At 36.9% G+C, this 24,403-nt stretch overlaps 1 protein-coding gene across 1 annotated transcript in view; it reads right to left on the bottom strand.

The window, feature by feature from the left end:
• Positions 1-24,403, bottom strand: part of MARCHF1 (membrane associated ring-CH-type finger 1) — a 308,377-nt gene that overhangs the window by 39,715 nt on the left and 244,259 nt on the right. The window contains exon 5 of the mRNA XM_037497089.2: positions 15,358-15,538. Within this exon, the coding sequence (XP_037352986.2) occupies positions 15,358-15,538 (181 nt within the window). The remainder of the gene's footprint in view (positions 1-15,357; positions 15,539-24,403) is intronic.

The following is a 24,403-nucleotide window of genomic DNA, read 5'->3' as shown; positions in this document are numbered from 1 at the left end:
TCTGCTCAGTCACAATAATGGAAAGAAAATAATGCTAATTCTTTAAAGTGGATATGATCATTTGTACTATATGCTATGGATAAAATTCTTTAGTGAAACAGGAATGGCAGCTGAAAGGAACTAAGGTATGCTTTATCTAAAAAAATGTGTTACATGAAAATCCTCTGGGCCATGAAAAGCCATACAGAAATGTCACTGAAAGCCACACATTTGTGTTCTCAAATATTTGGGAATCACAAAATGAAACGTGACTACCTTTTGTGTAATGAACTTTTGAACAAAAAAATGTAAGGGGCAGAAAGTCTTATAAATATTTAAAAACAAACTGGAAACACAGACCAACAATTCTGGATGAGGGGCCAAAAATTACTTCCAATTACAATGGAAGTTACATGTGAGTTGTACTGTCAGGATTAGGGTTGAAAATGAAGTCTTCAAATCTTCAGACCTCAGTAAGAATCTTAACCTAACCCAGCTTCCTTGTTAATAGTGAGCTAGCAAAAAGAGTAAAATTATCCTTAGTATCCTTTCACTGGGACTTTCCTTTAAGCAGCCACTTGGGACCCTGGGTCTCTCGAAGATACTTTTCCTTAGAATGTCAGTCTCTGAGGTCAAGCATGATGCTATTATAGCATCTCAGAAAATTATGGCATTTCCTTACTTACATGGAAAAAACTCAAAACTGGGCCTTGACTGTTGAAAGGAGGGTGATAAACTACAGGTGAATGATATTAACCTCAGAAAATTCTTTATCTTTTAGTGATTTAATTTCACAAACTATGAAAAAGCTGTTGATTGCAATCAATTTACATAGAAATTAGTCAAAATATGCCAACATTATTACTATAGCTTCAAAATGTAACTGCCTGTAGTAAATAACTTCACATCTCCTGGAAATGCAGAGATAGAACATAAATGCTATGGGATGATTTTAACTTTAATGCTTTAATATACACATTATCCCTGAAGTCAAATTCTTTCACCATAATGACACGATATAAAAAAGTAATAGCTTTCTGCATACAGGGGTCTATTTGACCCTGTGTATTATAAGATATGATTGTGATTTAAGGTTGGCAACATTGGAAGTGGTTTTTGAGGGGGAAAAAACAGTGAAGTGGGTTGCCTTGACAACATGGGTTCGCTGCATCAAGAAATCCATGACAATGCAGGACCTTTTGGTATGTCGAGATTATAAACTATCTACTAAATTAGGCTAAAATAAAGCTAATCCCACAGCAAGGCAGTGTTCCCTGACCTACGAAATATTAGTTCTCACTTTTTATCCTGAACCCTATTAGAAAGTAGATGAAAGTTCTATGTGGGAAGACAGGAAAGCAGGAAGAAAATAGCAAGGGCAAGAGTTTTATTCATGAGTCCATGCCCCTTTCCTCTAACCCACTGCACCTGCAACAGGATTCTGGGAATTCGTACATATTCTCTGGAAGTCAATCCTGCTAAGAAATATGTATGTCGGGCTGAATCTGTTGATTTCCCAGGCAGTCTCCTACAAAGCTTCTCTGCGGGGAATATCACTTGCTCATATGCACATTCTTAAATAATGAGCATAACCAGGATTATCACAACAAAAGGCTAGTTATTAGTTGAACAGAAAACAAAACCTTTTAACAAAGGTGCTCGCTTTTTTGTCGTGGCAGGACTGAGGACATTGATCTGTAACATGTCAAGACTTAAAGACATAGCCTGTTATTAAAAACCCAAACCTGCATCTTAGAACAAGCCTGTTCCTTTCCCCTGGCCACTTCCCCTCTGTGACCCCTTTCTAAGGGCACGATTTCAATAGTCTGCTTCGAAAAAATCACCATAAAGCAATTTTGAATGAGAGTTTGGATTTTCAAGAATTTTTTTTAAAGGTAAGCAGAATTATGTTTTCTTGGCTTAAGAGGCAGTGTTAGTTTTATTTTCAACACAGTCTCATGCTGTGATTCATTTCATGTCATCAGAGATGGTTTCTGAGTGAAGCAGACACATTGTGTGGTTGAGCCGCCCTTTGCTTTTGTGTTTCCTGGTGCTAAGATGGTGGAAGGAATTAGGACCGGAGGGAAATACATTAGGAGCAGAGCAACTGCTTCTGATTTAACAATGTGGAGAAGCACTAGTCTAAGTCCCTGTGAGTCCAGGGATCATAAATGGGCAGCCTGTGACAGCTCCAACCAAGGTAACCTAGCAGAGTGTGCCACTGAGTATGAAGGTTAAGAATAAAGAAAGTTATTGTTCCAAGTGGTATTTATTTTCTTTCTCCTGGGTAATAGACAGGAAGTCTAATAGATGGACCCATCACTACATGAAAGGCCATTGTCACCCAGGAGGTTTTATGTCTCTTGGAGGCATAGGCACCAAGCCTATGAATAATTTAAAAGGTGCCAATGGATGAATGGAAACATTGTTTTTTAGAAGTAGCTTTAGAAGTGACAAGTGGACAGGCATGGCATCAACAATGACTCACTGACTAGCTACCAGGTAGTAAAATAGGCATATTATTTGGGAAATATGCCAGAGTATTCTGATTTAATCCTAATCATTAGAATTTCTCAATCAAGATAATAATGAAGAAAATCCAAGCTAATATAAAGCCATTAAGTCATGATCATAGCTAAGTCCTTTACCAGCTGACAAGCCAACCCACACACTTTCTATGCAGATATTCTTAAAGGAATCACAGGCAACAGGAGTTTTATCCCAGAAGACACAACTCATCTTTACCCAATGACTTTCACACGCCAGTGGATCATCTGTCTTGGTCAGTCTCACATGGGAACTGTTTGCGTGAAATATGAGTCTATCTTATGGTCACGTGCAAGGAAACTTCTCGATTTTAGGGAAGGCAGGCAGTCTAAGTAACATCTTCAGATGTGACACAGGGATTCTTGCATTCTGGTCCCTTATTTTGCACAGATGAGTAATATTTGATTAAGTTGTATAATAATCTTCAGGTCTCAGGGGTTTTATCCTTATGAAATGTTAAATTTGGTAGTTTCTAATATTTTTTTCTTTAGAGGCCAAGATTTTTCAGAGTTGCAGGGACTATCTTAGGTCAAAAGAGAATGAAGAATGTGAAGTGTTCTGAGTTCCCTTCATTTTTCTCACTAGTATAACTAGAGTATTTAAGTTTTTACCTCTTTTTTATTTACCCTTTTATTTATCATTTTAAAATCAGCTTTTAATTTTGGAATAATTTTTGATTTATAGAAAAGTTCTAAAGAAACAAAGGTTGTATATGCTTTAAGGAAAATGGGTTAAATCAGGCTCTTTTGCCTTCCACTGCTAGCTTCTACGGCCATCACCTGTAGCTTTGCTTTCCTCCGGTTTGATGATTGCCAAACAGAAGCACCATCTACTCAGAGTGCTTGACGCCAGAGACTCAGGTGAGTCAGGTGCACAGATATCCAAATTCTGGGACACACAGAAAAGAGTTTGCAGCAATTGTGGTTAAATACTCTCCATTTTTCACTGAAATGGTAATGGTTGGCCTTCCTGCTGATAGTCATTGCTGAATTTTTTTCAATAGTGCCTCTTCTGTTTGACACCATGGTTCCTGAACCAAACCGTACTACTGGGCATCAAGGTTGAGGGTTGAGGCCATAAACCAGTGTGTGTACATGACCTCCTAGAACATCGTCCAACACTCTAAAGTGTTCTGGGAAGTTCTACAGAGTAAGTGAAAATAACTAGACTACTGCTTTACTTTGCATAGGAAGTCTTTAGAAGAAAGATTTCAAGTGCATCTATAAAAATGATTAATTACTGTATCAGGTTTTCATATGTAAGTGACTGCCTGGTTCACTTAGCATAACCTATTAGAAAGTAAGCACAAAATAAATTTTGTTCAAATATGCCACATAAGGCTAATTGTTTTCTTTAACATTTTCTTTATGAACTCCTGAAATGGGTTCAGTATGTTAATGATTTTCCTGTCTTAATCTTGCTTACTTTATTAATTTGCTCAGCAAATTCCTTATAATAAACTAAGCGTGCAAACTTAAACCAGCATAATTCTTATCTGAATGACTATACATTTGAATTATTTGACTACAAATGAATCAATGCATGGACCCCTACAGTCATCCAGTACTATAGTCAGTTCTTTGAGAGTGTGCATGTTATTCTCTTGCTGGTCTTAATGTGCATTTAATGATCAATATTAAATTAATAAGAATGGAAAAGCGAACTTGTTACAGAATTGATAACAGAGAGTTAGGAAGAATAATATCACCACCTTATAGGATTTTACGGTTACAAAGTACTTTCACTTTTATTCCTCAATCTCCAACGTTGGCAAAGTTGGTGCTATTGTCACCTCTTTGCCCTCCTTTTTTTTTTTGGTACATAAGGAACTATTTTAAGTCACAGGACTCATCTAAAGTCACAGGGCAACTTGTGAGGGATTTGACTCCAGTTCTTTTGCACACCCAGTCTAGGTCTTTCCCCTGCATTATGCTGTATTTATTGGGCACTATTAAAATATTATAAATATTAAATATTTCAAATATTTAAATATAAATTATAAATATTAAAAATATTTGTAGAAATATAAGGATATTTCCTCCCTGCAGAGATAATAAACTCTTGATCTGTTGGCTGAATCTAGCCTTCACATCTGGTTTGCTTTGCTGCATATTTTTCAAGTTTGAATTAGTTATTTTTTTTTAATTTTTTTTAAATTTTTTTTTATTTTTTTTTTTAAATAGAGGCATGTTTTATTTATTTGTTTGTTTGTTTGTTTGTTTGTTTTGTTTATACATGCACTGGGTACAGTCAGAAGCACGGGAGGGTGAGAGAATTCACCAGAGCCAGAGCGGGGAGCAGAGCAGGCAGAAGGACCGAAGTACACTGCTGAGGGGAGCAGCGGGCGGCAAGAGAGGTCTGCGCGCCATGTGGGACCCTCCTCTGGTGGCAGGGGAGCAGCTGGGGATCGAACCGGCACCGCAGAGGCCGTGGGCAGCTTCGCAACCCAGCGCTCAACCGCTGCGCCACCTGGGAGGCCCTGAATTAGTTATTATTTTAAAAAAGTGAAAGCCATAAAATTAAGTTTACGATTTTGGCTTTGCTTAAAAAAGTAGTTTTGCTTTGGAAACAATCAACTAGAGATAAGTAGTTATTACTCCCTTTTGTAGGTACATCTATTCTAGAATGTCATGGTCCTTCCTGCTCTGTATCAACTCCAAGGACTGCATTATTTACCATTTGTCATCACAAAACCAGACTGCTTCATTCATTATATTACCTACCTCGTTCCTTTTATAAAGTAAATTATCTGTGGGACTGAGCCTCTCTCCACAGACACTACTAGTAATTTTTCTCTGCCAATTTGGACAGGGTTGTTTTTGTGCATCCTTCTAGCTCTGGCTCCAAATACTCATTCAACAACCTTTTCATCTTAATTTTCTCTATTAAATTGCTCCCCTAATGGAAAAGAGGCAGTTACGAAATTGAAGATCTCTTCACCTAAAATTCCCTTGAGTTATAATTTAATAGTTGGAATTATGTCATCCCTGTCTGGAATTACTAGAATTATCTCTCACACCATTTTTCAAGTTTATTTCAAAATATAACTAACCCATTTTGAAACCCCCTTCCTGCATTCCTATTCCAAGGATATAAATTTTCTGGGACAAAGAATTTTGTCCTGTTTATCACTATAATCTTAGTGCCAGAAACAACGACTGGCACATAGTAGGTCTAAGAAAATCTTTGTTGACTGAATGATTAAAGTGGGATTAGTGAATTCTAACTAGGCATTACTGGAATCTTCTCCCAGTGGTCCTTATGTATGAATAGAGCCCAAGAGGACGGTGTAAGTCTCTTCGGGAAAAGTCATTTTCTGGATGTAGAGAAAGATCTAGCTTCAAAATTTGTTAAGTTTATTTATAGATAGAAATACTGCATGACAATATCAACTTTGTATTACACTAGCTCTACATTTACAGAAAACATTGCCTTCAGTAAAACAGAACAGTTTGAGTTCATTTGCTTTGATCTTTTTTTTTTTTTTAAGACTTATTTATTTATGCATACAAGAGGTGGGGTATAGGCCAGAGATGCGGGGGGTGAGAGGATTCACCAGAAACAGCGTGGGGAACAGAACAGGTGGACTGACTGAAATACACTGCTGAGGGGAGCAGCCGGCAAGCAGGAGAGGTCTGCTGTGTCATGTGGGTAGCTCCCTGGCTGGGGATTGAACTCGTGCTGCAGAGGCTGCAGATTGCTTCATCGTGCGGTGCTTAACCCCTTGTGCCACCAGGGAGGCCCCTTGCTTAGATCTTAAATCTACACTGGTTTTCCACTCTGTACCAAGGAGAAATTGGTTTTCAGTTCAGCCTGCTTCTTTCTTTAGGATCAGTTACCTTCTATGCATGTTTGAGAGGTGCAGAACAGCTTTGCTATCAAGGACCAACTTGATATTTTCTTTACTTTTGTTTTTAGCTGCCTGCTTTCAACTTAAAAGGAGGAAAAGCTTCTGTTCACCTTTCAGGATGAGCCCTCAATACTCAACCGCCCTCAAACACTCTCCTTCCCTCTCTTGGGCTTCCTTCTTCTTTTTCTTTTCTTCCCCCTTCTCACCTGCCTTTCCCCCTGTTTTCCTTTAGTCCTGCCTTTTCATGCTTTTCCTTTCTAAGTATACAGACAGTATGACTTGTTATAATCACCAGCCTAGTCACCAGTGCTTTTATCTTCTATTTGATCATTTTCTCCTGAATTAGGCTGAATTATCTGCTCAGTGGAAGGTATAGCAGAACTTGCCCAGGGAAATGTGCGCTTGGAATATTATAAAATGTGTGTTTCTGGGTGGGGGAGCAGGACAGGAAGCAGAGAGATTCAGTAGTCCATACCAAGTTCTTTTTCCAACTTGTGCGGGTGGAGAAGTGCACGATGAAAGGGCCATCAGAAAGATAAAGAAGGCACACATGGTACTTCTCTGACACTGGACAACTCATTCATTACTTAGAATTCCTTTCTGCACAACCTAAGGTGCTGTGGATATGAAAGACTCTTTCCACACCTGCTTGTTTTCTTTCAATTTTTAATACATTTGAATGAGAGATTTCTCTTTTTTAATTAGTGGATTCCTCACTTGCTTTTATGGAATCACAGAATTTTAAGTTGGAAGAAACTTATAATTTTGTCCAGTTTCCTTGTTTTACAGATGAGGGCACTGATCCAAAGGGATGGAACTTGAGAGCCATAATTACAGTCTGATCTGACTCCTAGCCCAGTTTTCTTTCCTTTACTATTGAAATTGATTATTTGTTCTTCTTTGTTTAGCTACTTTCCTCACATTTCAAAAAATATGATTTAAAAATATTTTTCATTCCTGGAGTCTATGGTCTCCATATTTTGGGAGGGGGTGTGTACAGGCCCCTGGAGGGAGATCCTGAGTGTGGAGGCTCTGTCATCTCTATGTAAACCTCCTTTTTTGTGCCTGATGTTTCCACGTAGAGTAACGGACTTCACCTCTTTCTGTCCATCATTCTTCACCAGCAAGAACGGGAAAAAGGACTTGGTGTGGACTGTTGAATCTCTCTGCTCCTGTCTTGCTCTCCTCTCCCCAGGTTGCAATATTCCATGTGATGCATTTCACAGGATAGGTACTGCTGTCCCAGTAGCTGAGTGGATATATCTGCCTAATTCAGGGGAAAATTGTCAAATGCAAGATAAAAGCATTGGTGATTAGTCCGTGGGTGAAGTGGTATATCCATGTGGGAAACAAGAGGAGAGAGGCCACTGATGGTGCCATTTAGAAAAAAAGAGAAAATTGGAAGGAAGCTGGCTTGTGAGAGACGAGTCTGCTTTTGGAGTGAAATCATCCAGTTTTCTATCTTATTATCACGTTGATAATAACACACAAGTATGTTGATTCATGTGTAATAGGGCTGGAAACCATCAGTCCAATGGACCATACTGAAGTATCTTTTACTTGTCAGTACAATAAATAAGAAATTTGACCTGTTCTAAAATATTTGCTTTCAAAATAGCCAGGTTGATTCCCAATGCCTTGTGGTTCAAAAAATTGGGTTTAGGGGAAATTTAGTAAAGTTAGTGGAAATTTCCCCAAATTTAGGGGAAAATTTTTTTTATATTTATGTCAAGATATGAGAAGCTGAAATAATGAATAAAGAAAAAAATCCCAGTGAAGAGAGAAAAATCTTTATCTGGAGGAAATTTGACTATTAAAGTAATATAAACTCAATTATTACTCCCATCTTAAGAAAAAATAAAATGAAAGGCAAATGTACTCTATTTCCTATAAAAGTATCAATCATAAAGGTGACGCTTTGGGGAGATCTTTATTTATAACTGTTTGTGTGCGTGTGTGTGTCTATGTGTATACATATTAGTTTGATGCTTTTATGCTTTCCATATGGATCATTGTAATATTGATTCCACATTTTAACCAGGGTTTATGTTTGAAGTAGAAAAATACACAGTGTTAAAAAAAAGTTCCATTTTGTGTGTCCCTAGTCCTCGTTAAAATAAAAATGGATTTTCCTTAGAGTGAAGCTGTTTCCTGTTAAAGACAGCAATTGAAAATCTAATGTAACTTAAGTATTTCTTTTCATATTGAGAATAGTAACAGAGGATGACATCAAGTGAGGTTATGATCCCTGAGTGATACTTTTCAAAGACAGAAACAGTGGCAAAGCAGTACGTGATTGGATCTACTCCGAAGAAAGTACCGAAGAGAAATCTTCCAGCCAATGCTGATTATTCACGCATTGTTTAAGTCTCCTTTGTGACATCCTCTATCAAATCCTGCTCAATATACCTATCCTCTCTCCCCAATGAATGAATGGCTAACTACTAAGTAGAACCTTCTTGTTAGTCTAAGGTTTATAAAGTATGAAGAACAAAAGAGAAAAAGACCATCATTTTACTCTACGTTTATAGATATTGTAAAAAAAAATAATAATAACTTCTCACAGGGAAGGTCTCACAATGAAAGTTCCAACTTAGGATGTGGCTTGCTTTCTCTGAGTTTCCTCTAGAGTTACAGGAAATTCCTGATACCTACGCTATCACTTACCACCAAGCCTTTCAAACATATTATAAAATACTGTAAGTAACTCACCTTCTCCTTCCTCTGCAGTGGGCTATACACACTCGAAGAGCAGGTGTTTTTCTAGTCCATGCATTGTGGCTGGCAAATAGTACATGGTACAGTGAGTTGAACAAATGAGTGAACTGGGCATCATATGAGCCTCTCAGAACAATCATTTAGAACACAGGTTTTGCAGCTGTGGGAACTCAAATCTGCCCAGAGCAAGGGCCAGTTTTATGGATGGAAGTATCACAAAAGTAGAAGCTATTCTAATGCCCAGAGAAGAATATTTCTATCTTGAATGAACTATTCTGTAATGCTCATCCCAACTGACTAAGCAGATTGTTTCTGAAATTGTGAAGACTAATTGATCTATGAGTGTTTAATCAAAGATAAAGATAAGGATGTGACCATGGGATTAAATCCCAAATATTTTCTATTAGACAAAAGCATGTAACACCTGCCTTTCCTAGGATTTTACACTGTCATATTATTTTCACTGAAATGCCAATTGTAGTTTAGAGAGCAGGAATGAGTTAAGGAAATAATGCAAATAAAAGGCAATAAAAAATGAAACAGGAAAAAGCATTTTAGTGGAAAGGATAATGGTCCCATTGAGGTGAAGTAGTTTTCCTTTAATGATTTTCTGTTATTTTGTGCTTTGCTCTTCCTTTCCCTTCCCACAGCAATCAGCTAGGTCGCCTGTTGGATTCTTCTTTTTCACTGAATGAAACAGTGAGAATACATAATTGGGTTGTAAACCACACCACCCTCCACCAGCAGTGAGAAGTTTGTAGTGGAAAGCTTACCTGGCTTATTTGGAGAGTGTGAGTTGGAAAAAAAGAAATCATTTCCTAAGAGTGTTCTAAATGACTTAGATCGCCCATGGGACTCATATAATAATGTAATTGAAACAGAGCAAAAAGATAAGAGAATTAGTATGCATTGCAAATTATGAGTACTGAGTTTTTGGGCAAGAATTAAAAGAAAGTTTTGTCTTGTCTCATACTAGGGCAGAGATTTTCATGCCTCCAGGCTTTCGTATTTGTAAAGAAATGAACCAGCAAACCTACTCCTCAGAACTAGGCTCTGAGATGATAGGAGAACAGCTTGGATCCATTAAAACTTCATTTGTGGCAGATTTTCATATCATGCAATCTCAAGAAATTTGAGTAAAATTGATAATTAGAAAAGATGCCAGAGAGAATCCTGGAGTGATGACCGAATGTCCATGCCCACAAAAGCTCCTGCCAATGATCAGAAGAGAATCTTGTAGAAGTTCATGGAGAACTGACTCCACCATTTAGAGACTCCATACTATAACTCTTGGTTGTTGTTGTTGCTTTAAAGCAGAAAAGCAGTAACTATACAAGATGCTGAATGCAGGCCACTGGACAAATGCAGCAGTGATGGTGGCATATGCTCTCAGATCAGGAAAGAAAGAGAAATGACACAAAGCAGATAGAAGGACTTTCAAAACGCAGAGGCTGGTGGGAACAGCATGAAGATAAGCAGTCTTACATGTGTTTGGCGCTACTGAGGCTGTTAATATTTTGTCAGCCTGCAAGATAATTGATGTTCATATAATGATACAACTACATACTAGGTGAAATTAAGAAGGAAGATTTATTTTTTTCTCATTTTGGAAAGGTTTGTTTTTGAGAGATTTCCATTAGAAATGGCTTAAATAAAAACTAGAATTTGATGCAGAAAGGGAGGGCTGCTCACTCTCACTTTGCATGACTGACACAGTGCAGCCAAGGAGCACAAGCTTTCGAATCAGGTAGTTTCGGGGTGTGTGATATTGGATTAGTTTGATATTGTCTTATTTTTCTCATCTGACAATTGCACTTCACACATCTATATGGAATGGAGTTTTAATAAGGATTAATTAAATGATATAGTCTAAACATCTGCATGTAGTAGAAATTCATTAATACAGTCATAGTGGTGGCTGCTTTAATGAAATTGCATATCTCCCATAAAGGAAATAAATGAGGCACTTTGAATTTCTGTGTGTGCTCAGGTAACATTATTCAATAGGGCACTATAGACCCTCAATAGGAATCTGATCACATTCCCTGTTCTGTCCAATATGAAGAGTATGAGTTGCAAGACTACTAGATCAGCGAGAATCAATACTAATTTTTGGGCGATTCGCTTGTTTTGGTCTTTGTCACTTTTGCAGGATAGATGTTATGTGAAATTAAGGAAAGGAGGAAATTAACATAGTATTTATCAACATTCTTAAACAGTATTATTTGTAACAGCATTTTTTTTTTTTTTAAACAGGCATTTCAGTAAAGCACTGTAAGTCTTTTGCTGGAAATGTAGAAATACCAAACTCATTATTCCTTTTTAGTTGGCACATTAAAGTCATACATTGTAAACTTTTAAATACTGAACTGTTTTTGATCTATAATTACAAATGTATATGACTCAACCTAATAATTACTAAAGCAAAGGTGGTTGATTCACTGTGTCATTATTTGGAGAAATGAGACAAGGAATAAAAAGATGCATAGTTAATATTTTCTATTATATTTCTCAAATAGTTTATACATAGAAAACTATATAAAGAAGTAATTAAGCAGAGGACAGAAAGTTCTTGTTGTAGTATTGTTGCCCCTGCTCAATATGCAATAGTTGGTTTCTGTAGTTCAAGTTTAGATCTGAACTCCATGCATTTTTTCAGCTTCAGAATAGATCAGTTTATGGTTCCTAACTGATATTGTGTGCTTTTTCAAATTACACTAAACAGTCACTGTTAATTCTATATTTTTGTTTTTCAATTTTTCTGAGCCCTAAGAATTATTTCTGACTCTAGGTATCTCAGAAGATTAATTGGAATTTTATTATGTGTTATAAGGGGAGGTGAGTGACTGATTGAAAGATGATGAAAATTGTTTTCCCCCTTCCAATAAGTTCCTGGTTTTATTTAGACTTTAAAGGTTTTCTTCTGGAAATATCAGGATACCTTGATAAATTTACCAACTGTAGATTTAGATATAGTAATAGCAGCAATTAATGAATTAAGATTTTACCGATATCTTCAGAGACTATTAAGCCCAAGTTTCATCAGACTACGAAGATTTGCACCTTTGTACTTTAGAAAGCCATTTCATCTAAACAGAAGCTACTGCCTCCATTGGCTAATGGTAGACATTCGGACTCATTAGCTAAATTAATTGTTTCATGTAGTAGGTCTTTGGAAAGTATAAAACTGTAATGGAATTACTGAGTTGAGAGCAATTAATTGGATATACTCCAAATACATTCTAACCAAATGCTATACCTGTCATTCTTAATGACCACTTAAAAACTACCAAAAGAAAACTGTTGTTGAATCTTAGTGCCATCAAAATAAACCATCTAGAACAGTTTAAAAATGCCTCATGCCTGCAGTTTGTGTTTTCAGGATGTGAAAACCATTTTAGATACTGCCATTTAAGTGTTATTCCAATTCTATTGTCTCAAAAGAGAAAGAGAAAAAAATGGGATACTTTTTCCTAGGTTTTTAAAGTCCATGAATTATAGAGGCAGGAACAAAATACATGTTTCTGTTGTCCAGGACTTATGTGTTAGGCCAGTAGTTGAAAATTCAGACCCCTACACCGGGACCACACAGTACTCAGAAGAGAGGAGAGGGCTGAGATCCCAGGATGAGAAGGAAAGGAAAGAGTAGAAAATATGGAAAACATGACAGCAAATAGTTTTTCAAAAGGTCAGCCACACTTAACTGCACTGGTCGTGTTCCTGTGGGTATGTGGCTCCAGTGAAACCAGAAGCTCTGATTTTCAAATACAAAAGTGTGGAAGCTTATATGAAATAGTCACATGTTTAATGGTTGTAACAAATTCAAATTGTAACCCTGTGGGTCAAATGAAACACATCTGTGGGCTATCAGGAAGCAACTTCTGGATTAGATTCTACCATTCTCTGTAGATACATAAATGCTATTAAAAATGAAAGATGTTGACATGCTGTCCTTCATCAGTATTTATGATCAAAGGAAAGTTTTTTTTAAAGCTAAGGTATTTCCTTATTCAACAGATAATAGGAGCTCAGTAGGTTGCTGCAACGTACTCATTACTAAGAAGATTAAAAAAAAATAGATATTTCTGCTGCCTTTCTCTGGCCGATAAACACATTAGTTGAGAAAAAAATTCCTGGTAGGGTTGGACATTATTGGGTATAAAATATTAAGAAAAGATAAAACTTGTATAGATGAGGGGTGATTCCATAAACTCTGCAGGTACAATAGAACAAGAAAAAATTTCAACTTCCAGATAGCATCATATATTGTGTACTATACAAAAAAATGAGGGCATAGAGTGCATGAAAAAGAGAAAATTTGAGGGCCTGCCTGCTGGCCTAGGGGTTATGTCTCAGTACTATCACTGTTGGCCTGAGTTTGAGCCCTGGCCAGGGAGCTAACCCACATATGGCACAGCAGACCTCTTCTGTCTTGCCTGCTGTTCCCTTCAGCAGTGCATTTCAATGAATCTACCTGTTCTGCTCCCCACTCTGTCTCTGGCGAATCCTCTCAACCCCCATATCTCTGGCCTGTACCCCAGCTTTTCTACACCAAAAAATAGAGAAAATTTTGAATATTTTATTATCCCAGATTGTTGCTATCAAACAGAAATATATTTAACAAAGTTGAAATGGAAATTTTATATAGATGTAGGTTAAAAAAAGGGAGAAATATACAGATTTATGAATAATCTATATTTCCTTGAGAGATAAGGAGAGAAATATATGGGATCACAGAGAACAATGTACAACTTAGCTCCTTCAGCATGTTTCTTTCTTTTTTTTTTTTTTAAGATTTATTTATTTATATAAGAGCTGGGGTACAGGCCAGAGTTGTGGGAGGGTGAAAGGATTCACCAGAGACAGAGCGGGGAACAGAACAGGCAGATGGGCCAAAAGCACTGCTGAGGGGAGCAGCGGGCAAGTCAGGAGAAGTCTGCTGCACCATGTGGGATTCTCCCTAGACGGCTGGGAATCGAACTAGCGCTGCAGAGGCTGTGGACAGCTTCACAGCGCTGCTCTCAACCCACTGCACCACCAGGGAGGCCCAGCATCTGTTTCTTGCACAAAGAAATAGGCAAGGCATAAAAGTCCATTTCTATTCTGGGATTGATTCCTCTGGGTCCTGTGGGTACAGAGTGTCACCTTTTGACACTCAGGTCACCCATGTGTTAATAAAAGACAATGCATATCCCAATGGCACTTCGTCCAACATTTTTGAGATTTATAAACCATTTGCAGATTTTTAAAATTCAGGCTACCTCAGAAGCAGGCAATGCTATTCTTCCTCTCCCTAGTTTTGAGACTTAACAAAGAACAGCAGTGGCCAGCCACCAACCTCATGCCTTTTGGAATATCCTTGTTTGCTTTTCATCTCTGCTCAACCTGGCACCTATCATGTTTATTTCTAAGCAATGTTCTTTTTATCCACTTTTGCTTTGCATTTAATTTAAATGAAAAAGCAGCTCCAGGCAGATTCATTATTTAAATTGCACAGTCTCCTTTTGAAATTAAGGCATCCATATATGCAGTCAGGCTAAAAGACACATAAGTTATATGCAAACATCCAGGAGCTTAGCTCTCAAGCATGAATTATACAAAGTTCATTGTCTTCATTTGTCTCCTTTACAAGTTGTCCTTTGCTAGTTTTGAGTGAGATGCTAGCTTTATATGAGTTATATTCTTGTCTTTGCTCTTTAGAAAAATATATCATAAATGAGGAATTTGAAGATTAAACTTACAGACTTAAATATACTTACCTTTCTCCTCCTGCTTGATACACTATATGGAAATAATACTTTTCATTTCTATCTATTCTAATTAAACAGGCAATATCAAGCCAAATCCCCAAAGGTGAACATAAAGTCACCACTTCTTTTTGTTCTCTTACCTAATGCCTGACTTTCAAGAAATTAGGTGAAATCATATTACATAATATATTATCTGACATTGGGAATTGACCTTAGATAGGTAGAATGTTTTTACACACCCCATCCATTCAATTACATTACATGACAAGTATATTTTGCATATACACAGCAGGCACACACACATGCTTTTCTTGATGAGGAAGAGTGCTGTAAAAGCCAGTCTCAAGAATGAAAAACACACTGGTATATTTTACATAATTGAACTCAACATAGCACATGTGCTTCCATGGATGGAAACATGGTAGCAGAATCTTATTGTGGGTGGAAATGGATATTAGGAGGAAGCCTGTTTTGCAAGTTCTCTCTGGCAAATCAATTCCAGCAAATACTCACCTTCCGGAGGGGTTTGAGCTTGGTCTCCATTATGAAGTCATATTTGCAGAGCTCACAGCAACGTGTGTCTGAGCTCTTGATCCACTGGTGGAGGCAGGACTGGTGGACAAAGCGCAGGGTGCCTGTGCAGCGACAGGGTGTGATGAGGGGGCTCTCGTCATCCCCTTCACAGTGACAGATCCTGGGGAAGGACACGCCAAAGATTTAGAATGCTTGGATATTTCACTCCAACTTGATGCCAGGACCGAATCTATGACTGATTATTAATTTTCTTTCTCTTGCATAGTCCTTGCTGCAATTTTAAGTTATATTACAAGGTATTAGACACCAGCATGTCAAAAATTGTTCTAATTTCATTCCTGCACTGAAGCCAATTTTAATATGACAATCACGGATCTAGGCCCCCAGCTCAATTTATGTAATAGGTCTATATCTACAGGCATAAGCTTGCTTTTGTATATAAAAGTTATGATGTTGGATTCTGATAATCTCAGTGTCTTATTTTAATGAGATGTTGTATAGAAGCATGGTGTATAACTTAGTATATACAGCATTCTGTAAGTGTGGAAATTTTCTGAAAATTTTTATTGTGTCACCAAGAATAAAGTAATACAGAAAGTCTCAGTTTGAAATACTACAATGATTTTCCTAACATAATGCACCTGTATTTGGTTTCAACAAATGGCTTAAACTGACAATAATCATTTTTGTTGAAAGTTACAAAAATTAATTACATAAATTTCAAGTATAGTAAATCCTGTTGTTTTATGTTTTAAATATAATTACTACATGTTCCAAGAAAAATAGGTTTAATTAGTTTACTCAATTATTATGAATTCTAGTGTCATAGATTCACAATCTATAAAATTTTCATTTTTCTCACCTTCATTTGAAAAATTAATTTATTTTCATCATTAGATAGGGCTTTTTATACCTCAAAATTGTGAAGCCAAGACTTAGCACCTTAATAATTCTTCTGAGTTAACCAGTTGTTAGAAATTGTTAATAAAGTAATTTGAAATAGTATTTGAAATCTGTTAGAAATATGAATGGAACATTAAAAAATATCTGAACAGTTACTTTTTGGAGCTGAGTCATAGTGGCAGTTTGGACAAATGTATGAATTGCTGATACAGTTCTTTCCTTTTAGGTCTATATGTCATATTCTCCAGGAGCAGAGTTTTAAACAGTGGATTTTAAAAATACATTTATCTAGCTCAGCTGTCTCCCCTGGGGAAATGAAATGGTTGCTCAGATTGTTACTGCACTAAGATACAGGAATTGAAACCCACACTCCCCTAACCTCAAAATAAAGAAGTATGACACAGTACACAAGTATTTTGAATCTCTTTTTCTTAAGTAAAAATAAAGTAAGCAAGAAAGAACATGATTTCCAAAGTTCAGAGTCCAACTCCTCTCCCGATCTCTCACCATTGAGTTAAGAAGTAGCAGTGCTGGAAGTGGGAGCACATGTAAAAGCCTCATGTAGTTATTCTCTGAGAGCTTGCATTTTAATATGAAAGGCTGAAATCCCTCCTCTTCCCAAACATATAGGTCCTAGGGATCAGGGCTCAGGATACTGTGTCACAATTGTTGGCTGTGTCTAGACAGGTGCTCAGTAGATGTTTGCGGAAGAAAGGAATTGTCAGTCAACAAACTATGATTTATGATAAAAATAACCAGTGAACGCAAATCTGGGTTTCTAGAGCACCTCATTTTGTTGCAATATTTATTTATTTATTTATTTATTTATTTATTTATTTATTTATTTATTTATTTATACAAGCACTGGGCAGTCAGAAGCGCGGGAGGGTGAGAGAATTCACCAGAGCCAGAGCGGGGAACAGTACAGGCAGACTGACGAAATACACTGCTGAGGAGAGCAGTGGGAGAGCCGGGAGAGGTCTGCTGCGCCATGTGGGTTTCTCCCTGGTTGGCCGGTAATCGAATTCGCTTAGCAATGGCTGCGGACAGCCTTATAGGCTGCGTCCTAACCCTTGCGCCACCAGGAGGCCCAAGGTTGATATGCCTTAAGTTCTTGTACCTCTTATCTTCCTGCTTCCTATAAAGATACCTCTTTAGATCAGCAGGCAGAAAATTATGGCTGGATTCTCTGAAATTTTTTCAAAAAATGTTTGTCGGAACACACCCATGCACATATATTTATGATTTGTGTAGAGCTATCTTTGTGTAATAACTACAGAATTGAGAATTGCTGCAGATAGCATAGGGCTACAAGGACTAATATCTTTACTATCTGATCTTTTACAGAAAATGTTTGCTTACGCCTGTCTAAAACATGGAGATTATGAGTTAAAGACAATGTATGAATATCGTCCACAAGAATGAAAACAAAATTGACAAAATCACTCCTATCTCTACAAGTAATATAAAAATTGAGGGAAAAGTTACACAGAGAAGCACACACAAAATGAAAGTCCTCTTTGGCCTGATATTTCAACCTACTCCATGAATAGTCTGCAGGGACAGGGGGAAAAATGTTTTCATTTAAAAAAGAAAAATTTTCAGTTAATCCCTTTTGTTAATTAAATGACTAAAGAAAGATTGTGTCAGGGGCTCCCTGGTGGCCTAGGGGTTAAGTCTCAGCACTATCACTGCTATAAGTTCACTGTTGTGGCCTGAATTTGACCTCTGGCTAGAGTGCTGACCCACATGGCAAGGCAGACCTCTCCTGTCCCGCCTGCTGCTCCCCTCAGCAATGTATTTCAGTGGATATGTCTGTTCTGCTCTCCACTCTGTCTCTGGGGAATCCTTTCATCCCCTGCACCTCTGGCCTACCCCCCAGTTCTTGTATGCAAAAAAAAAAAAAAAAAAAAGCTGTGTTAAATGCTGCACAGACGCCAAGATACCTCTGGCTTCTTACTGACATGCAAAAGGCAATGTATTCATGAGCAGATTTAAACTAACACCTGGCTGATGACTGAGTTCAAAGTGACCTAGCACTTTTACTGATTGTAGCCCAACTTCCTAAGTCATGCAGCTTCCTTAAAAAGAAAATACTGAAACTGTTACCTGAAGCCCCAGCAACAATATCGTTGTTCATAAAAGTAAGGTTATTTCCCACAGGGAAAGTGAAAATCTAGGTTCATTTTCATTCCCACTTCACAAGATTTATTTTACATGATTTTAACATTTTTAGCAATTTCTAAATTATTCAGTTCAAATTGGACTTCAGGAGTCTTTTTCAAACCAGTTTAGATTGTTTGAAATGAATTTAAGGGCCAAACATTAACTTCAAATATCTACCAGAAATAAAAAAAAATAATGCAATAATGGCATTATGGAAAGAATTAAACACACCCCTTGAATTGATATACTTCACACAAACCACAATTGCTGGGTTAAAAATGAAATCCCAACAAATGAAAACCCAGTAAAGATAAGCATGCCTTTTCCAACAGCATAATTGCATAGAAAATTATTCTAATAATAAAATAAAATTGCATTGTAAAATATTCATAATTTTGATGATTTTTATGTTATGGGAAATCGAGCCTCGGGAATGAAATGATTCTGTAAAATAACTGGTGATCTATATTGGTGTCTGTCCCTTAGTGATAGGAACAGCTTTTATTGGCATTTAGTATTTTAACCAGCTGCTTCCAATTTAATCAGCATATGTTGAGATCTTCACCATTTAAAACTTGAATGAACTCGTACTTCCATATAATTTCTAACTCTCTGTGATGCTCAGACCACAAAACACCTTTTAGAAAATAAAATTCTGAAAATTTTGCATGTTTGTGTGTGTATGTGCACACATGCATATGCTGAAATCCCATAAAGTTTGAATTTTGATAAAATAGGTTAGTTTTGGTATTATATACCTTAAAATGACCTCCACTGCTCCTCACCCCTCCTTTAACAAGGCTCCTTGGTTCTGGTTAACTAACATATTGTTTCTTGCATGAGCTTTTTTTTTTTTCTTTAGAATTATTGATAACTAGACCCTTCTTCCCTCCAACGCTTTGATAGCCATAGTGGCTATTTGTACATATGAGTGTTTTTTTTTTTTTTTCCATTTACTCATTCATCATTTTTTTCATTCACATTTTCTTAGTTCTTGGGCATGCAAATAAAATTAGATAGCAGTAGATAGTGACTTAAGAGGGCGAGAAAAGAAACTGGAGTTAGGTACTGGAGTTAGATATTAAGTATCTGGACCACTGTGTTGACTCAGGGTGGATGGGAGACTCTCTCAGTCTGCAGAGAGCTCTGAGGACGACTTTCTTTGTTTCCATAGTAGCTGTGACAGCAAGGCATGTGTCTACGTGACTGCTAAAGACAGTAAGCTCTGTAACCTTTAACAGCATTTCAAATTCAGGCCTGTCAACTCTTCTCCCAGATTCTATGACATTTCCCCCCTTTTCTTTTGGCAAATCTTTCTGATCTATCCCCTCTCTTTCCCACCTACATTTTTTTTTAGCCACTCGCCAACTAAATCATCATTAAGCACAGTAATTATAGACATTGCTATGTTTGTAATGGTTTCATTTGGATGTTAATCTTTACTCAAAAGTAATTATCATGTTTCAGAGTTTGGCACTCATTGTTAGATTCACTTTAGTACACTAAAATGATTAGAATACGTCTTGGGAAGCCATATTGAAAGGTATTGACTGAGGGTGAGAACTCGGTGCTCATGCAAATGAGTGAAGAGATAAGGTCTCTCTTTTTGAGAACTCTAGCACAGCCATGAGAGGATAGCAGATGAAAGTTTAATTTTCATTTTTGTTCCATTTTATTTTTTAACAGGGAAAAACAGCTTGTTCAGAAGCAAAACAAAGATGCCACCAAAATGGCAGATATTAAAAAACAATAGTCAGGCAAGCAAATGCCCTATTGTTAAAGGAAGTTTCTTGAGAAGGTAAGATAGTATGGAAGAGGAGTCTATTTTTGCACAAGTGGAAGAATATACAGGAGAGAAACAGTTTTTCACTGGGCAAGAAGTAGATGCAAAATGACAGGTGAAGATGAAAAGGGGGTGCAGTAGGTGGGTCCAGGAAGTCTTATTATCTTCCTGTATAGGAGACAACATGTATGCTAAAGAGAAGGGAGGAAGGCATGGAGTTAAGGCCTTGTAGAGGCTATAAATAATTAGAATAAGCCACTTGGAGAATGTGATAGGAAATTAACCAAGCCAGAAAATTAGAAATGTGGAGCAGCGGAGAAATCCCTATAGAGATAAGACAGCACAAATTTATAGCAGGCATTGTTATCACTGCTGTGTACTTGGCAGTGCTGAGCAGTCAAAGAGCAATACTACAGTAAGCACAGTCAACAGCCTTGATCACCAGGTCAGAAATGGAAAGAACACAGGAGTGAGGATTCTGGTGCATCAGAGAATATGAAAACAGTTGATCATAGTGTCTAGACGCTAAGCAGGGAGGTCAGTGAAACCATCTTACGGTTAATGTAAGAGGATGGACTTGAGAGACTGGAAGTCATAATAGTGGTGAGGAACTGGTGTTGAAAGTGGGGGAAGTAGGATAAAGATTGTCTAAGATAGACTACTAATACCCTTCATGGATGAATTCATATCCCTTTTGTTGCATTTTTTTCTCATTGTCATAGAAAAAAAATGTACAATTATTTGGTGTGTGAGATTCACAAGGGCATCAAATCCTGATATACATCCTTGCTCTCTGTTCCAGTAAACTGGAGAAGTTCTCAAGTTATTCATGTGTAAAACAAAGTTTAAAATACCCCTCAAGGTGTCATGAGGGTTAAATGAAATAAAAGGCTGCAGCACCTGGCATGTGGTAGGAAATAAAACATTTTGATAATTCTATTATAACTAATTTGTTACTTTTACCCTGGAGTCAAAGGATGAATACTAACTACTACTAATTTGATTTACTTATATCAATGTTTTCAGTGCACTGGGACTAGCTGATTTTAGCAGCTAGTTTGGTAAGTTGACTAGAGCAAGTGCTTGTTAAAGTCAAGGTCGTGATTCTGACCTACAGGTGAGTTAGCTACTGACACATTTGAAACCCAGGTCAATAAAGTCACAGGACATGGCTCAAAGAAGTTAGGTGACTGGGTATATTTAGATCTTTGATTGGTAAATTTGGGATAGAATTCACCTTAGCTTTTCTGAGGATGACCTCAGACAAGTTTTCAGACAGTTGGTTTTGATATTGGTGACATATTACATGGTTATTATGAGGCTCAAATAAGATAATGTACATGAGAAAATATTGCAGGTATAAACACTATACCAAAGTAAAGTATTATTATCATCATAAAAATGATCAATAAATCAACAAAAAATGCTGCTAGGTAAAAATGAACAAACACATTGCACGTTTTTATAAAAGTAACTCAATTTTTCATGTATGCATATCAGCTTATAGGAACTGTTGTTTCACCTTAAAGGACTGTGATATAAAGAGAGGGAGATATTTCCTTTTTTTAACTTTACTAATCAAGTCTAATAACATTTTCTTGATCCTCAGTTTTCCTGATTTTTTTGCATAATATTGCTTAGCCCCTTCTTGAAGGTTCTCTATTTTACATATGTGACATTGCTGCTATATTACTACACTAAAAGTGGGATTAACAGGGCATATAAAATGATTTTAGGAATTGGAATAGTAACTACTTATACAGGACAGACAAAAAATTTTAGGTTTCTGAGTCTAGAAAGATGAGAAATGATAGGGGAGATGATAATTTGATTTGACAATTGAGATATGATAGTGAGGGATGATAAGGGCAAATATAGAATTCAACATGTCTAAATTCATAGCTAAGACTCTTCAACTATATTTCAGAATTAAAGGTCAACTGGGCAGCTTTCAAAATATGGGTGTAAGATGTTAACTAGATTTATTGTGATAATTTCACAGTATATCCAGATATCAAACCACATGGTATACCTGGAACTAATACAATGTTTTATGTCAATTACATCTCAATAAAAAATGAAGTAAAAAGTAATATATAAATAAAAAATAAAGTAAAAAATGAAGTAAAAAATATCAGTGCAGTAATTTGGAGGCAAATAAAAATACTAATCACCACTTTCAACATTTATGAAGGAAGAAAAGACAGGGAAGGAGAATTTACATGACAGCTGTCTTCAGGTATGTGAAAAGCCATTGTGTGAAAGGACAGCTGCTCATGTTCTGTCCCACAGCTGGATCCAATGATGAGAAGTAAAGAAAACAAATTTTCATGAAATATATAAATATATTCTATAGTATTATATGTATATTTACATTAGTTATATAAACTCTACAGTAGCATAGAACATACATGTATATGTATGTATCAAGGCTTGTCTGAAGATGGAATAAGCTGCCCCATGAGTCTTCATTTCCTATCATTGAATGTACTCAAGCATAGGAGGGTGTCTAGATGACAGGCATAGTATAAAAGGAACTCATGCAAGGATCAGTAAACTACGTGACCTCAAATTTCTTTTCCAAAGTTGCAGTTCTGCTATTCTTCCTTTTCCAAAGACTGATTTCTAACACCCCATCCCACAACTTTGTCAGCATTTCCCCTCTGCTTCTCCTGAGGGTTTTGTACTTGACCCTTGGATTTTTCCTCTCTGCACTGACTGCCCTTGGGAGAAATGCAGGTCTGCAAGTCAAGGATTGCTCCTGGACTTGTGGTTTTAAACATTCATCTCCAAAACCAACCTCTGCTTCTTTAACAGCAGTAAATTTCAGCAGTTCTGAAACTCCAGTAATGGTCTATCCCCAGTGGAACACTTTCTAATCCCCACACCTCACCATCCCCCAAATAGTTTTTCTCAATTTTTTTTTTAGCTTTTTAAAAAAATTTATTTTTCACATCATTGTTCATTTTCAAACAATATTTGCTTCCCCCACCCCCTCAGGTGTAGTCCCCATAGAGTTTCCTTCCCCAAGGCACCCGTGCACCATCACCTCAGTCCCCTGTGCTCCTCCCTCCCTCCCTCTGATCCCTCTCCCGCCTCCTCCCCTGCAGGACGTCTCTGGTTTATAATTGTCTGTTTTTACTTTGTTGTGGTTTTTCTTCCTAAATATTCCATCCTGTAAGTGTCCCATTCCCCTGACTTGCCATTCTTTGAAGCTGCCATGTACGTTGGAGTCTATATTCAAATTATCATTGATATGCCAACATTTTTTCTCATACCCATGATACTCCCCATCTTGATAACACCTCCTCTAAATTTAAGCTGTTCTAAAATTCATCCTTTGCGAAAACAGTCTATAGATCTCTTTGCAAACAATGCTCTCTCCATTGCTTGAGGTTTCATTGCTCTTAAATCCTGCACCACACAGACCCAGTTTTTGTTGTTTATTAATTGCTTCACCTATGTAAGTTATTATATTTAAACTAAGCAAATTCTTATTTATTAATTTTTGGGGGCAGGATCTTCCTTGAATGTAAAGAATAACATGCAAAGTAGAATAATTGAAGTGACTAAAGTGTTAAAAAGTCAGGGAAAGGATGGCTAAGCACTAGACCATAAATGAACTGGGAACGCTTTAACTTACACTCTATTTCAACTCACACAGAGCACGGACAAAAAGAGATTGCGTAGTGAGATGATTTGGCAATTCCCAGAAGTTGTTACCAACGACCAGCGTTTTGTTTATGTTTCGGGAAATTCACTTATAATGAAAGTGAGAAATATATGATCTCCACATATACCATACACTCTTTAATTTGCATTTGAGGAAGTAAAATGAGGTATACCAGCTTTATGCCCTATCTGAGCATCAGAGGAAGCCAAGCAAACTGATCTGCAATAGAAAGGAGAAGTAACTCTTAATAAGACAGAAGACGGAATGTATTTGATATTATTCTTATTAACCCACTATTTCCAGAATCTCTTACTGACATGAAGTGAGCATATATTTTTCATTTAAACCCCCAAAGTAGTCAGATTTTGAATATTTTATTTATAGTAATGAAGATAAGCATTATAAACTACCATTCAGTCTGAGATTAGCAGTAACTTGAAAATTCTACTTAAAAATGTAATTATGGCATAAGAACAAAATATTTTATAGACAGCTGATAC

This window comes from Talpa occidentalis, unplaced genomic scaffold (genome assembly GCF_014898055.3).
Source record: "Talpa occidentalis isolate TD23 unplaced genomic scaffold, MPIMG_talOcc4v2.1 talOcc4.8, whole genome shotgun sequence".
Taxonomy (NCBI): Eukaryota; Metazoa; Chordata; class Mammalia; order Eulipotyphla; family Talpidae; genus Talpa; species Talpa occidentalis.
This window is presented reverse-complemented; position numbering and strand designations above follow the sequence as displayed.